General features: G+C 44.4%; 1 protein-coding gene across 3 annotated transcripts in view; it reads right to left on the bottom strand.

Moving 5' to 3' along the window:
* Positions 1 to 14,511, bottom strand: part of DDHD1 (DDHD domain containing 1) — a 61,554-nt gene that overhangs the window by 27,323 nt on the left and 19,720 nt on the right. For all 3 annotated transcript variants that reach the window (XM_030260345.4, XM_030260346.4, XM_072930581.1), the window contains 2 exons: positions 9,505 to 9,633; positions 7,645 to 7,792 (listed from right to left, as the gene is read on the bottom strand). In XM_030260345.4, coding sequence (XP_030116205.2) covers positions 7,645 to 7,792; positions 9,505 to 9,633 — 277 coding nt within the window. The remainder of the gene's footprint in view (positions 1 to 7,644; positions 7,793 to 9,504; positions 9,634 to 14,511) is intronic.

Genomic DNA, 14,511 nt, shown 5'->3' with positions numbered 1-14,511 from the left:
ATGTGGAATCACCTTAGGGAAGTTGAGGTTGTCCAGCTGTGGTCCAGCACAATGGTCCCAAATTTGTAAAATCCCAGAAGGGTCTGATTTGGAAGGGACTTTAAAAATCATCCAGTGCCACCCCCTGCCATGGGCAGGGACACCTTCCACCATCCCAGGTGGCTCCAAGCCCTGTCCAGCCTGGCTTTGGACACTTCCAGGGATCCAGGGGCAGCCACAGCTGCTCTGGGCAACCTTCAACCCTCACAAGGAACAATCCCCAATTCCCAATCTCCCACCCATCCCTGCCCTCTGGCAGTGGGAGCCATTCCCTGTGTCCTGTCCCTCCATTCCTTGTCCCCAGTCCCTCTCCCAGGCTCTGGAAGGGATTTTCAGCTCTCCCTAAAACCTTTTCTCCTGCTGGAATGATCCTGCCCAAGCAGAACCACTCAGGTCCATGAGAAAACCAAACTCCAGCTCTGCAGGATTCTTCCTTGGGCTTCACAAAGCTCATCCTGGTACAAGTGCACAAAAGCTCTGTTTCAAAGCCATTTTTGTCACCTGTCACCTCACGGGTGTCACAGGCTGTCAGAGCTGCACTTACCCCCTCTCATTATCTCCCAGCATCCATCTCCTGCGCCCAGGAATCACTGAAATTCCCAGTGCAGCACATCCCATCTACATCCAGTGGCACTGCACCATATCCCCCACTGATTCTGATCAGCAGTCTGACAGAAATTCTGAAGAAAATTGGGTGTAATTTCCAAGCAATGCAGCCACAGACACGTGCAAACCCCCAGCACACACACCTGCTCATCTCTTCTGCTATCAAGATGAGGTTATTAATTCTTTTTCTTCTTCTATCTCTTCAAAATAAGTTTAATTTAAGAATTTTATTAGGTGGCAAATCCCTCTGCTCACTTGTTAAATTAGCACCAACTGAAGTCATAAATCCTCATCTAAACAGGCAGAGAATTCACCTGATAGAAATGTATATTGAAATACTGACCCCAGAGCAACAATTACTTGAATCTATGCATTGAAACACAAGGAAACAATTCTAATTTATGGTTTTTCTAAGGAAAAAAAACCCACTCATGCACAGATGCAATGCACACCTTAGAAAGAATTCTGACATATTGCTATTTTCCATGAAAGAAGTAATGGCCTGAAAATAGGTACTTTGAGATTCACCGTGAATAAAATGTGCCTGGCTGCCTTTCCCTGATTAAAATAATAAATAACAAACCCAGATTTTCACAGATATATATCCTTGCTTAAATTGAGTGTATTCCAGAGGTAAGTTAACATATTTAGAATTATTACTGCAGGTTTTTTTTTTTAAATCTCATGCTACTAGTTCTGTGTAGAATTTACAAACACTCCATTAAAAACAGGGAGCTGCAAACTGAGTTAGCTTCAGCTACTTCCCAAATTTTGCAGAATGATTTCATAAAATCCCAGAATCCCAGAATGGTTTGGGTTGGAATGGACCCTAAAGCTCATCCAGCTCCATCCCCTGCCATGGGCAGGGATACCTTCCCCCATCCCAGGGTGCTCCAAACCTTGTCCAAGCTGGCCTTGGACATTCCAGGGATGGGGCAGCCACCTGGGCAACCTCTTCCTCAGTTCCAGGGCCTCACCATCCTCACAGTGAGGAATTTCTTCCTAATATTTAATCTAAATCTCCCCTTTGTGTCAGTTTAAAGTCAAAATCCTTTATCCCGATTCTAAGAGACAGAGCTATGGGATGCTCCCTGGAAAAACCACCTCAACTCTGGCAATTCCCTGCAAAGCCATGTGGATCCATTCCTGGATTTTGGTCACAGAACTAGGGAATGATGCTCTAAACTATTCCCCAGCTGGAAGCTGGAGTTCCCTCAAAGGGAGGGCAGCACTCAGTGCCTCTTTGAGGAAATAATACCACTTTATTTAGGAGGAAATTTAGGGCAGCCTTGGGCTAAGCTGAAGTGAGCAATGAGAATGGAGATGTGCTGAGAGATGAGGAAATGGGAGGGTGGCTCTTCCTCCAGAAATGCCAACTCCAGCCTCGCCACGGGCACCTTTCAAAGTGCAGCTTCCAGACTCAAGTCCTGTTCTGCCACTGCTGTTCTGCTGCCCTCAGAAAACTGCTGTGAAAATTGCTGCCCCACCACACACATGGACTCATCCTGCTCCAGAGGAGAGCTGCAAACTCCAGGATGCAAACAAAGGAAGCACGAGTGGGATCCACACTTCATCCTTTGGAAGAATAACAGGATTTTGCAGGATCTGAGGCACTGAAGCTGCTTTGTTGGTTTGTCACAGGATCCTGGGGCAACCCTGGGAGATCCAGACTCTCCTCCAGCACTGCTTTCCAAAGGGCAAGAAGGCTTTGCCCTGCAGGAAGGTGCTGGCACAAAATTTATTATATGCTGGCACATATAATAAATTTTGTGTATAATAAATATACACAAAACAAGCTCCTCTCCCAGCTCCATCTGCCAGATGGAATCCCACTTTTTCAGACCAACTGGAGGGATGCAGCTCCCAGCTGTGATGGTGTGGGCAGTGAAAAGGCAGAAACAAGGGACAGGGGGAGGCTGGGAATGGGAACAACCCTGGGGATACACCCAAATCCTGAACAGGCTGCTCAGCTCCTGCTCAACATGCAGCCATGTGTTAGGTAATAAATACACACAAAACAAGCTGTTCCAAAAGCATTTCATGCCCTAACTGTCACCTTTTACCTCTTGGCCTGAACTTCTCTTGCAAGACAGGCTCAAGTTGAAACCTGTAAGCCAGTATTTACCAGCTGGGTGCTTAATTCGGAATTAAAACCTGCACCAAAGGATGAAAAACAAGCATTTAATATGTATTTAATGCAATGCAAGCATTTAAATGGAATATAAAGCTGCCAAATACCTGAAGAGCTAAAATTATAGAAAACATTTTATAGGAAAATCTTAATCTGAGACTCCAGCAGCACACATTAATGCAGTGAAAAGCTTCTGAGAGGCTCTGCCCGGGCTTGCATATCAATGGAAATGTACCAAAATAGCTATTCCAAAGTAATTATCCTAATGATAATCCACAATTAAAATGCTTTCTAATGGGACTTGCAATAAAAATGTAATTGGTGATTAGGCCAAGATGCTGGTGCTTGTGCAGACAGCAATTTCTGGTCTGTGAACAGCAGCACAGACAAAAGTGATTTTGGAATCCAAAGAGGAGATTCAGAGGCAGAGCCCAGAAGTGACACCACACTGCAGCTGTTCTGGAAAAGCAGAGGAGAGACTTCACTCATTCCCCAAGCACAGGAGATGATGAAATTTAGTTCAGCCTAAAGGTTTGAACCCTGCCTAAGGCAGGTGAAAGGTCTGACCTCCACCTGGGTCAGGTAAAACAAAACAAAAAAAAAAACCATGAGCTTTGAAAAGGAGGTTGGGAACGTGGATAAGAACATTTCTAGATGTGCAGAGGAGGCACCAAGATGATCAGAGGGATGGAGAAGCTCTCCTGTGAGGAAAGGCTGGGAGAGCTGGGATTGTTCAGCCTGGAAGAGAGAAGGATCTGGGATGACACAAATGTGGGAAGGGGAGCTGGAGAGGGACTGGGGACAAGGGATGGAGAGACAGGACACAGGGAATGGCTCCCACTGCCATGAGACAGGGTAAGATGGGATTTGGGGAAGGAATTCCTGGCTGGGAGGGTGGGCAGGCCCTGGCACAGGGTGCCCAGAGCAGCTGAGGCTGCCCCTGGATCCCTGGAAGTGTCCCAGGCCAGGCTGGACAGGGCTTGGAGCAGCCTGGGACAGTGGAAGTTGTCCCTGGCAAAGGAATGAGATGAGTTTTAAGCTCCCTTCCAACCTAAAACATTCCATGATTCTAAATTATACTCGGATGCTGTAGTTCTGGATACTGAGAATTTCAGATTTTCTCTGCTGACAGAGACCCCCAGGAGAACTCTGCATTGACCTGAGGCCGTGGAGAAGGCTTCCAAAATTAATTGCTAGCACCAAAATGATGATTGTGTAGTTTGAATAGAAGTGTGTAATATGCCAAGGTGAAAAACTTAAGAGTTTAAAGTTTTAGACTATAATAATATACATAAACAAGACAGAAGTTTTAAGACAAGCTAGTCCTTCTTTATCTTCTTCTTCTTCAAGGGTTTGGGTGGTAGAACCAACACTCAACATGTGTAACAACATCTCTCCCTCCCATTCACCCACAAATTCAACAAAACCACAGATCAACTTCCACAAAAAAAAAAAAAAAAAAAATTCCAAATAACAGTACATGAGTGTGTACAGCAAAAAGACACCCCAAAGAGATTTATTTTAAAGCTAACACTCTGCCTTATCACAAACCAAGGAATTCCAGGATTCTGCACCTGATGGCAAATAAAACCCCCTCCAATTAAGGACAATCTGCCATAATACCTTGGTTTGTATTAGGCAGAAATACAGATTATAAAGCCTTGTCCCTTAAACAACTATCCCTGTGGTACCAACACAGCTCAGAGCTCCTGCTGGGGCAGCTGAATCTCTGCTCCAGCCTGGAGCAGGGAGTGTCTCTTCCCAGACAAGCTCCCAGGGAATATCAGTGCTGACAGGAGCAGCTTGTTGCACCAGCTGCCATGCTACATTTAGATAATAAATGTGTTTAACTATACAAAGAAACAAAATTATGTCACATCCACCACAGACCTGCTCATCCAAGCATCCCTAAGATGCACCTTTTCCATCTACCTGCTCACAGGACACCCTGCAACCACAGCATCCAGCCACACTAATGAGGAGACTGAGCTGCAGTCCTTAATGAAATTAGCATGGATAAATTGGAATTTCCCTGGACAAGAGGTCTGTTTTCAGCTCTGTAACCAGCAGGATCTGCCTCACGATGCAGCAGCACCAGCTTCTTCTCAAGGTGCTAACCTGTTAAACCTTATTTTTTATGAAGTTTAACAAATCTTTCTAACTTGTCAAATGAGCTCTGGTGGCGTCCAGCTACAGGTTTCCTACCAAAAAATGTGCATTTAAAAGGAAAAAAAAAACCCACTGATATCTTCTCTCCTTTGTTTCGACTTAAAAGTGTGAATGGTCAAAAAATACTTTTCCTTATTAATTTTCTTTTTCAAAAAGCACCACTGTGTCCCTAATGGAGAAGCATGTAAAATAACACCCCAAAAACCAAACAGCACACAAATATCATGGCTGAAGGTGCTAACAGAAAGTGCCAGTGTGGCTTGTGAGAGCTTGGCAGACATTCCTTCTGAAATCTCTCCCTGCAACATATGGGATGTTCCTCACTGATTAAGTTGCTATTTGAAAAAAAAAAAAAAAAAAAAAAAGGAAAAGAAAAAAGATACTTCAATCTAAAATGATGCTTTAATTTGCAAATTTTGTGCAGAATGCACAATTTATGCCAATAATTAGTATTTTAAAAGGCTATGCAATGCTGTCTGGTATTTCTTGAGGATATGAGTGAGATTTGCTGAAGCACATAAAGTCTTGTGTCCCTTTTTGAGAAAGTATTTCATATGTTGTGCAGCCAATTAGAGCAGGACTTATGGAATGAACATCTCTGCACTGTGACCTGAGCTGAAGTTAATCCACCCATATAACCCCTGCATCTATGGAAAATGGAGGAGGGAGAAAGATAAAGCAGAAAAATATAATTATTCCAAAGCTGAAGTTTTATTTCTAGTCACTGTTAAAACATCAGCTTATACTGAGGCTATCTGCATTCCCAGTGTAACTCCAGCCCACAAAAACTGAAGTTTTTACATTTATTTTGGTAACTGACTTTGAGCCAAGGGCTGTGGATCCTTTTTCTCTCTGCTTTGGATTGCTGGCTCTTAAACAAGGTGAATAACAGAGCAGTGAAGTGGCAGGAAAGGGGGTGGGGAGCTGCAGGTTGGTGCTTTGAGGTGACAAATGACACACAAGTGACATCAAAATGTTTACCCAGAGGAGGCTGGAGTGGCACAAAGAGCTGTGGGGACACAAGGAGCACACAAGCACTGAGCTAGAGTGACAAAGGGAGGGTGGCAAAGCTCCCACCACCAAATCCCAGCAATTCCAGCTCTTCTCACAGGAGCCACTGGGTTTGTCAGTGCTCCTGTCAGTGCTGAGTGAACCTGGAGCTATTTGGGACACACCTATTGAACCATCCACATCTGTAATTAACGACTTTTTTGCCTCCTCTTCCAGCTAATGAGGAATTCCTCAGTTCCACCTCGTCCCCCACACAGCTGCCATCAGGACTTGGTAATTTTTCTAACATTCAAAACCGTCTTTTCAGGTGCATAAAATGACAGACTGCTTTGGGTTGGAAAGGACTGAAGAGATCATGAAGTTCCAACCCCTGGCTTGAACACTCCCAGGAATGGAGCAGCCACAGCTCTGGGAAACATCATTCCCAAGAGCCATTTGCAAACCCAAAGGCATTCAATAAAGAGATTTCACAGCCTTTTTGGTCACATTTTGCTTTTCAGCCAGGCTCTGTGCACAGAACTCCACGAGCAGTGTCACAGCTTCATTCCTGGAGGGCTTCTGTCCTGTTAGGAATGACAACATTCCTGCATCTCCCCATTCCCCCTCTTTTTTACAGGATGCAATTTGCTTGCCCACTATCCCAACAACCAGCTCTGAGAGATTCCACTCCAAAATTAACTTTCCCATTCCACTTAGTCAAAAACGTTCAGCTCAGTTCCTTCCCAGTCATTACACACTGAACTCACCCAGGTACCACTGAGAAAACATTCCCCAAATGAGAAATCTCTCCCTGCTCAGCAAAGCCACTGTGACAGATGAGCAATGCCACGACTGACTCTCACAATTAACAGACAAAAATCAGGTATATAGGTAAAGAAAAGTTTTTTTACCCAGAGTTGTTATCAAGGGACAGCTGGGGTGGCATTTTGGAGGGTCAGCTTTTGACTATGGTGACATCAGGATTTGAGGAAGTGATCTCCACCACTGGACAGCAAAGAAGGGGTCGATGGAGAGAACTTTGGGAGGGGTTAAAGGGTTAAAAGGCAAAATCTCCATTGTGTGGGTGAGCACATGGGGAAAAATCCTTTGCTCTTGCACCATAACATTTTCTCTATTCAGTCTTCTGCTGTATTTTTATAAGATTTAACAAACCTTTCTAGATGTATGAAAAGTGAGTGCCTATTTCTCACACCACCGACCACAGGAGCCAGAATTTCACACAGAATCCTTCAGGCTGGAAAAGACCTCCAAGGTCAACGAGTCCAATTGCCACCTTGTCCCCAGCCCAGAGCACTGAGTGCCACATCCAGGAATTCCTTCCACACCTCCAGGGATGGGGACTCCAAACCTCCCTGGGCAGCCCCTTCCAATGGATAACAACCCTTTCCATGGAGAAATTCTTCCTGATGTTTCCAAGCTGAACCTCCCCTGGTGCAACTTGAGGCCATGTCCTCTTCACCAGTTCCCCAAAATGCTGGTGATAAAATCAGAATAAATCTTTGCCCTTCTGGCTCACAGTTGCTCTCCCTAAGTTCATACATCCCAATTAACATAAAAAATAGTGCACCCACAACACAAAATGACTCAGGAGAAGAGGAGGAGAGGGAAAACAGGGAAAGATTCAGCCCCAACCAAAGGCTCTGCTGTCATTTCCATTAAGGCAGCTCCAAACATTCCAAAGCACTCACATGGCTGTGTTTTTGATGATCCTTCCTTGGTCCATTTTCTGCCCAATGCCATGCACAACAAACACAATGTGACTAGTCTGGGGTGGCTTGTCCTCTAATGTGGCTTCTTCCACATAACCTCTGTGTAGCCTTGTCCCACTGCTTGAAGCTGCAGAAAGAACATTTCCCCACATCAGTGACATTCTGCCAAGTGCAGTGCTCTCCTCTGCTGACAGAAGCTTGGCTTTTCTCAGGCCAACACGTTGAAAATCACATTAAAACACATTAAACCAGAAAATTAAAGGTTTAGCATCTATTTTTAAATATAGGCACTTTTAAACCCTGAAATATTTGAGCAGTCAGGTGATAGCAATAGCAATTTCCACTACAAAGGGAATAAATTTCAGGTGTATTTTGAAGAACAACTCTTCAGAAAATAGTTGTGTAACTGTACACCCACTTTGACAACACAAAACCTTCTCCTGGGTGTCTCAATCAATGAAATTCCTTCTGGCTCCACCTTACTCCCACAGCATGGAAGGATCATGGAAATGACCTGGCCACATAAGTGATTAAATGTTGTCACTTTAGTCACCCCAATTAAAGGAGCTGGTTGAAAACCTTAAAAATTTATCATTTTGATAGGGAAAACTTGCTTTATTTTGAGCTGATCCAACCTGGAATTCCCCCCTTTGTTCTTCAGCTCAGTGACCAAACCCAAAATCAATTCTCCAGGGTAAATGTGGGCATTTTCTCCCTGCTGTGCTGACAAACCCAGGGCACAATGAGCCTCCATCCCCCTCTAGTGACACTCAGGGGACCACACCAGGCACCAGTGCCAGCCTCAAAAACTGGAACTAACAGCTTATTTTGGTTTTAAAGAGGAGGAAAACACCCCAAACCCACTAAGGGCATTTTTTACCCAAGACAGGTTTGGTTTACCAAGTGAGCTTCTCCCCCACAAATCGTCTGGGACAGATCTCATTATTTATTACACATTATCCCAGTGGTGTTCTGGATAAATTACTTCATTTCTTCTGGAACTGAAGCACTGAATGATATTATTTTTTTTAGGAAGCATTAATTAAGTGATCACCCACTCCTGGGGGTAAGAGGGCATTAATTACAGGGCAGAGAGATGCAGAATAAAGTCAGACCTGTCACCTGACCTTGTCTCTTCAAGGAACAAACCAGATTTGTAAGTTCTTGTTCTGGTGTCCTGCACAGGACAAGTTCCCATTTTCTAGGCTGGAAATAATCTGTTTTTTCATTGAGAGACACCACTCTCTCTTCCAACCATCACAGCTTTGCTGCCTTTCTGACTGGGAGTGTTGAGTTTAAACGAGCCTGAATTTCTGCTGGAAATAATTTCTGTCTAAATGCCCTTTCCTGTCACTTCATACTTCTGTTCCATGAACAGAAAAAAAGGCTGGATGGAGGTGGGGAGAGGGAAGGTATGGTCATGTATTTAAGGAATGCATCACAATATCTAAGTACCCAACAGGGATATTAAGGTTGCAAAAGGAACTGTAATTCTTGTATTATTACAGGAATAATTCTAATTTTACAGTAGCTTTTGGACTCTGCCACTGTACTATTTTCATGTATTTATTATGTAGTGCTAACTGCTGCATCCAAACCCATCAAAATATGGAATAAAATTAAAATACAGTAAGTAAAATGTAAATTAAATAAAATTTTAAAATATTCACATCTAGTTACAATTATTTACACAAGCTAATGACTGAATATTCATACAAAGTAAAAATGCAAAGGCTAACGTGGGCTACTCACATTAAAACTTGAAATATCCTTTTGGAGTTAAAGCAACAAACTTCAAATGTGTTTACAATATTCTTTACAAAGTCTGGGAAAGATTACCTTTGGAAAACCCCAACTTTTGTGTAACAGTCCTTGCAATTTTGGATGTTGTGGCATCACTGTACAGATACACTTCATCCACACTGTGCCAGTCCACGTGGTTACGGCTCAGCTTTAGACTGTGAATAGCTGCAGCAAAAAGGAATAAATAAATTGAATTTAGGTGGGGAAGAGGGGAAAAAGAAAACAAAGACAGAGAGAGAGAAGGGTGATTTACACACAGGTTAAAATCTAGAGCTCCATTATACCTAAATTTGCGTTATTTCTTACCTTGAGGAAATTTTTACCGCTGGGTTTAACCTGAGCAGGACAAGCAGCAGTTTCAAGACCACCTGTGAGGACACCACATCATTCCCTTCCCTCTCTCATTTTGGGGTGGGAAGTACCCAAAATATTCCCTTAAAGGGGGCAGGGTAATGGATCCTGAAATACTAGAGGTGGGTGTGATGAGCAGGGGGCTGCCCTAGGTATTTCTATAATTAAAAAATGGAATTTCAGCCCTCTCTGCCATGAGAGCTGTTCTAACACAGCGGCTCCCAAGGCTCCCTTGCATTTCTTCCCTTTCAGAAATATCTCCAGAGATGGAAATGCAGCTCAATGAGCCTCTGAATGGGCAATTTCTGGCACAGAACAGAATTTAGCTCTTTCAAAAGCCACTAAGAGCTCTGGTGGTTGGGTTTTTTCCTGTGTGCTGATTGTGTTTTTCCAGATTTGGAACTGATTGAGCTCCTGGCCAGACCTCATGACACACAGGCTGTCTGTCAGGATTCAACAACAGGCACGTTGTGATGTAAATCAGAATTATCTCAGCCTCGGAGCTTGCAGGAGCCAAGCAGTGCCACAGCTGAGTTACAATAATTTGGATTTCACCAAAATTCACTGCTGAGGTCTCCTCGAACGTGGGGTGCACAGCTGACAACAGCAATAGCCCTGTGACCAAAGAAATGGTGATTTAACTGTCACTACTCTTGCTGGGAAGTCCAAAGTCATGGAAAACACCCAGAGGGGCTGTTTGGGGGTTGTTTTTTCCATAGCAAGCAGAGCTCTAACCTGTCTCCTCCTTGAATCACCCACATGAATTTTTTGCACTCTTTTAAAAACGTTCTGAGAAAGCCTGAGCCATCACAATTTCCAGTTTTAACTCTGCTACAGCACAAACCAGCCATGCTCAGCCAGATGTTGTGACCTTTTTCCCGCAGTATTTTTTGTTTCTTTGCCAAAGCAGACAGACTTGACACAGACTGATGAAAAACTGAAGGAAATCTGTAAGGAACACGGGGATTACGAGAGGATTAGCCCCTGTGTTGTGGTAAACAACTGATTCACCAAAATAACTGGAATTGCATCGTTGTTTTACACTGGCAGAGCAGGAAGAGGAAAGAAATAAACCTGACTTTGAAGAGAAGAGATGGCCTGTCCAGGAGGTCTTCAAGAATTGTTCCATATTCAATCTGCAAAATCCCTCTGAGAGTATGATCCTGGGAAAGCTGGCAGAGGAGGGATGGAAGTTTGATACCTTTGGAGGGTGTTGTGTTCAACATCCAAAAAAAAAGAAGAGGAAGAAATGTGGTTGAGTCTCTTATTACCACAGGAAAAACAGTTTGTGGTGGAGTGATCCTCAAATTCCTTCTGGAATCGAGTCCAGCCTCTCTATTGGAAGGAACATAAAGGAACAAGTAGCTTTTCCCTACCTTGCATCAATAATTGCCACTTGGGAAGAACAAATTCCTCATTTTTGTGCTGTTCATGGACACGGAAGGAACATCAACACCAACTATAAGACGTGGAAGCACCAAAATACTTCCAGAGAAGTTCAGCAGGGCCAAGTGCAAGGTCCTGCACCTGGGGCAGGGCAATCCCAAGCAGAAATTCAGGCTGGAGGGAGAAGGGATGGAGAGCAGCCCCAAGGAGGAGGATTTGGGGGTGCTGGTGGATGAGAAGATCAACACAGCCCAGCCACGTGTGTCTGCAGCCCAAATGTGTCCTGGGCTGCACCCAAAGAAATGTCACCAGCAGAGAGCTGGGGCTGCTCAGTCTGGAGAAGAAAAGGCTCCAAGGAGAGCTCAGAGCTGTGGGAACCCTCACTACTGAGAATTTCAGACTTTCTGTGCTGACAGACTCTGACCCCCAAGAGAAATCTGCATTGACCTGAGGCCGTGGAGAAGCTTCCAGAATGGAATGGCAGAACTGGGATTGTGGGGGTGGAGTTTGAATAGAAGTGTGTGATATCACAGGCTGGGAAACTCAGAGTTTAAGGGTTTAGAATATAGTAATAGATATAAAGCAAGATGGAGGTTTTAGGGTGAAGGCTGCTCCTTCTTCTTCCCCTTCTTCTCCATGGGTTTGGGTGGTTTTGTGTAATTGGATAAAAAAGTCCTCATTGCAGCCACGAGTGGTTGGTTATTGGGTTAAAAGTGAAAATAATTGAGGTGTCATTTCTTAATGGGACAGTTTATCCTTCAAAGGCCTTGTAGAGAGAGAGATGGGGCTCCATTTTTAGTTTGTTGGAGTGAAGTGCTGCAGAACTCAGGGTTTGTGAGACTGTAACAGAGATAAGAACTACACAAACATCCTAGTCCCAACAAGGAATTCCATTTCACACATTTAATCCCAACCCAGGAGAAAAAAAGAAGATAAACCTCAACACAGAGCCCCTTGCAGGGCCTCGAGGGGCTTCAGGAGAGCTGGAGAGGAACTGGGGGCAAGGGATGGAGGGACAGGACACGGGGAATGGCTTTTAACTGGAAAAGAGTAGGTTCAGGTTGGATATTGGGAAGGAATTCTTCACTGAGAGGGTGGGCAGGCCCTGGCACAGGTGCCCAGAGAAGCTGTGGCTGCCCCTGGATCCCTGGAAGTGCCCAAGGCCAGGTTGGATTGGGTTTGGAGCAACCTGGGACGGTGGAAGGTGTAACTGGATGAGCTTTGAGGCCCCTTCCAAACCAAACCATTCTGGGTTTCCAGGCAATATTCAGCACTATTTCTCTGCCTATTTACAGCACTTTCAAAAACAACCTTAAAAATTTGGTCTACAGTTAACAAACATCACCTGAAAGTGGCAGTGACCCTCAGCAGGACCAAACCTGTCCCTTGCCTGCAGAGTGCCTCCTCTGAGCTTTGCTGTTCATGTTGCATTCAAGCTCAGATAAATTTCTGACAGCACCTGGACTATGAGCTCTTCCTTTCTACACAGAAACAGAACAAAACAACAACAACAACAACAAAAAAATTTCATGTGTTGGTCCTTGCTTCCCAATTTTCCTTTAGCCACAAAATATCAGGAGTTTTTTAGGTAAGTGGCAGGATCCAGAAGAGGTAAATGGACAAAGCTTTCCAGAAAATCTACGATTTGCTGGTAAAGTAATACATTTTGCTATTTTAATTGATATATTTACATTTCATTTCTATTCTCTCAGTAAGTTTTGCTTACCAACACATTCCCTGCTTTGCTTTGGAGCATTTTTTGCCTCTTTTTTTTTTACCAAAAAATATTTTTGGTAATATTCTTGTCTTTACTTTTTAATTTCTATAAAGCCTGTGATGTCTGTTCATCCTCAAAGCCTGGATGTGAGGTCCACAAACATTTTTGCCTCAGGCTGGATGGGGCTTGGAGCAACCTGGACTAGTGGGAGGTGTCCCTACCCATGGCAGGAGGCTGGAATGAGATGGGCTTTAAGGTCCCTTCCAACCTAAATATTTCTGGGACTTGATTCTGTGATTATTTGACAGTGAAGAGATGGTTAAAACCCTTGAGAGTTCAACCAAAAGCAGCTTCTGCTGCTGACAGCCCCAGGGGTATTAATAGTGAGACAGGGAACATAAAAATGTGTCACTGGGGGGATTTGACAGCAGTCTGAAAAGAAACATCCTAAAAAAAAATTTAAAAAAAAAGAAAAAAATTCAAAGTGTGCTTTGCAGGTATCATGGACTGGGTTTAAAAGTGAGCCTGAGGAAGGGCAAGTGATGTTTCCTGAGGAGAGCACAGGATTGACACTGCCTGTGCAGAAGAACTGTCCTGAGAAGCTCCAGAGGGGCTCAGAGTGGCAGCTCGGGGTGTCCCAGGTGCCAGGGAGCCACCAGGGCATGTCACAGCCAGGCACAGAATTCAGATGAGGCAGCAGGACAGGGGAAATCTCCTCTTGTTCATTCCTCTGCTTGCTGCATCCTCCAGGAGCACAAATTCCACACCTGAGGGGTCTCTGCAGGGCACCAGGCTGGGATGGCACCGAGCTTCACTGAGATCTGACTGCCCAGGACATCTCTGCCACAAATCCTCAGGGACAGAAATCTCCTTCTCTGATGGAGTCTGTGGTATTTAGATGATTCTGAGACTGCAGAAAGTTTTTTGTCTTTGAGCCTTGGAGCTAAAGAAGAAGTTGTGAATCTTCTGAGTTGGTTTTTAAGGTTGTTTATTTTTGTTTATCTATAATATCATCTGCTGCCCTGCCGCAGCTCTGTCCTGCAGGGCAGCGTGTGGGGCTCTGCCCTCAGTGGGATGGTACAAACATTAAATACCAGAAACTACCTGTGCTGGATTTACAATAACGTGCCAATATCTGTCACCTACGTTGGACAGTGTGTCCCCAGCCTGAACCAACAGAAAAATGCCAACACCACAGTGAAACATGGAGGGCATGAAGAAGGAGAAAAAGGACAAGACACACCCAATTTCCTCCATCTTGTCCCCTCTGAACCCCTAATCTAGAATCCTAAAATTTTACTTTTGCACCCGTGCCACATTTAATTATTACTTCTATCAAACACTCAGAGCTTGTAATTCATCCTGTAAGGTTGAAAACTCTTTTCCATGGACAGAGATCACAGCCAGTGTCTCTGGGGGCTCTGTCCAGGGGGGTTCCTGACCCCTGCCAGGGTCCCAGGGCAGCCAGAGGGAAGCCCTGGATTCCCAAACCTCTGGACCTGACTTCTTGTGGATTTATTCCCACAGACCTCCCTCTGTGGGAGCATCTTCCCCAGATGCAGAAAAGCCCTGCAGAAAAGCCCAGCACA

This window comes from Taeniopygia guttata, chromosome 5 (genome assembly GCF_048771995.1).
Source record: "Taeniopygia guttata chromosome 5, bTaeGut7.mat, whole genome shotgun sequence".
NCBI lineage: Eukaryota > Metazoa > Chordata > Aves > Passeriformes > Estrildidae > Taeniopygia > Taeniopygia guttata.
The sequence above is the reverse complement of the archived record's forward strand: the minus strand, read 5'-3'. Positions and strand labels throughout refer to the sequence as shown.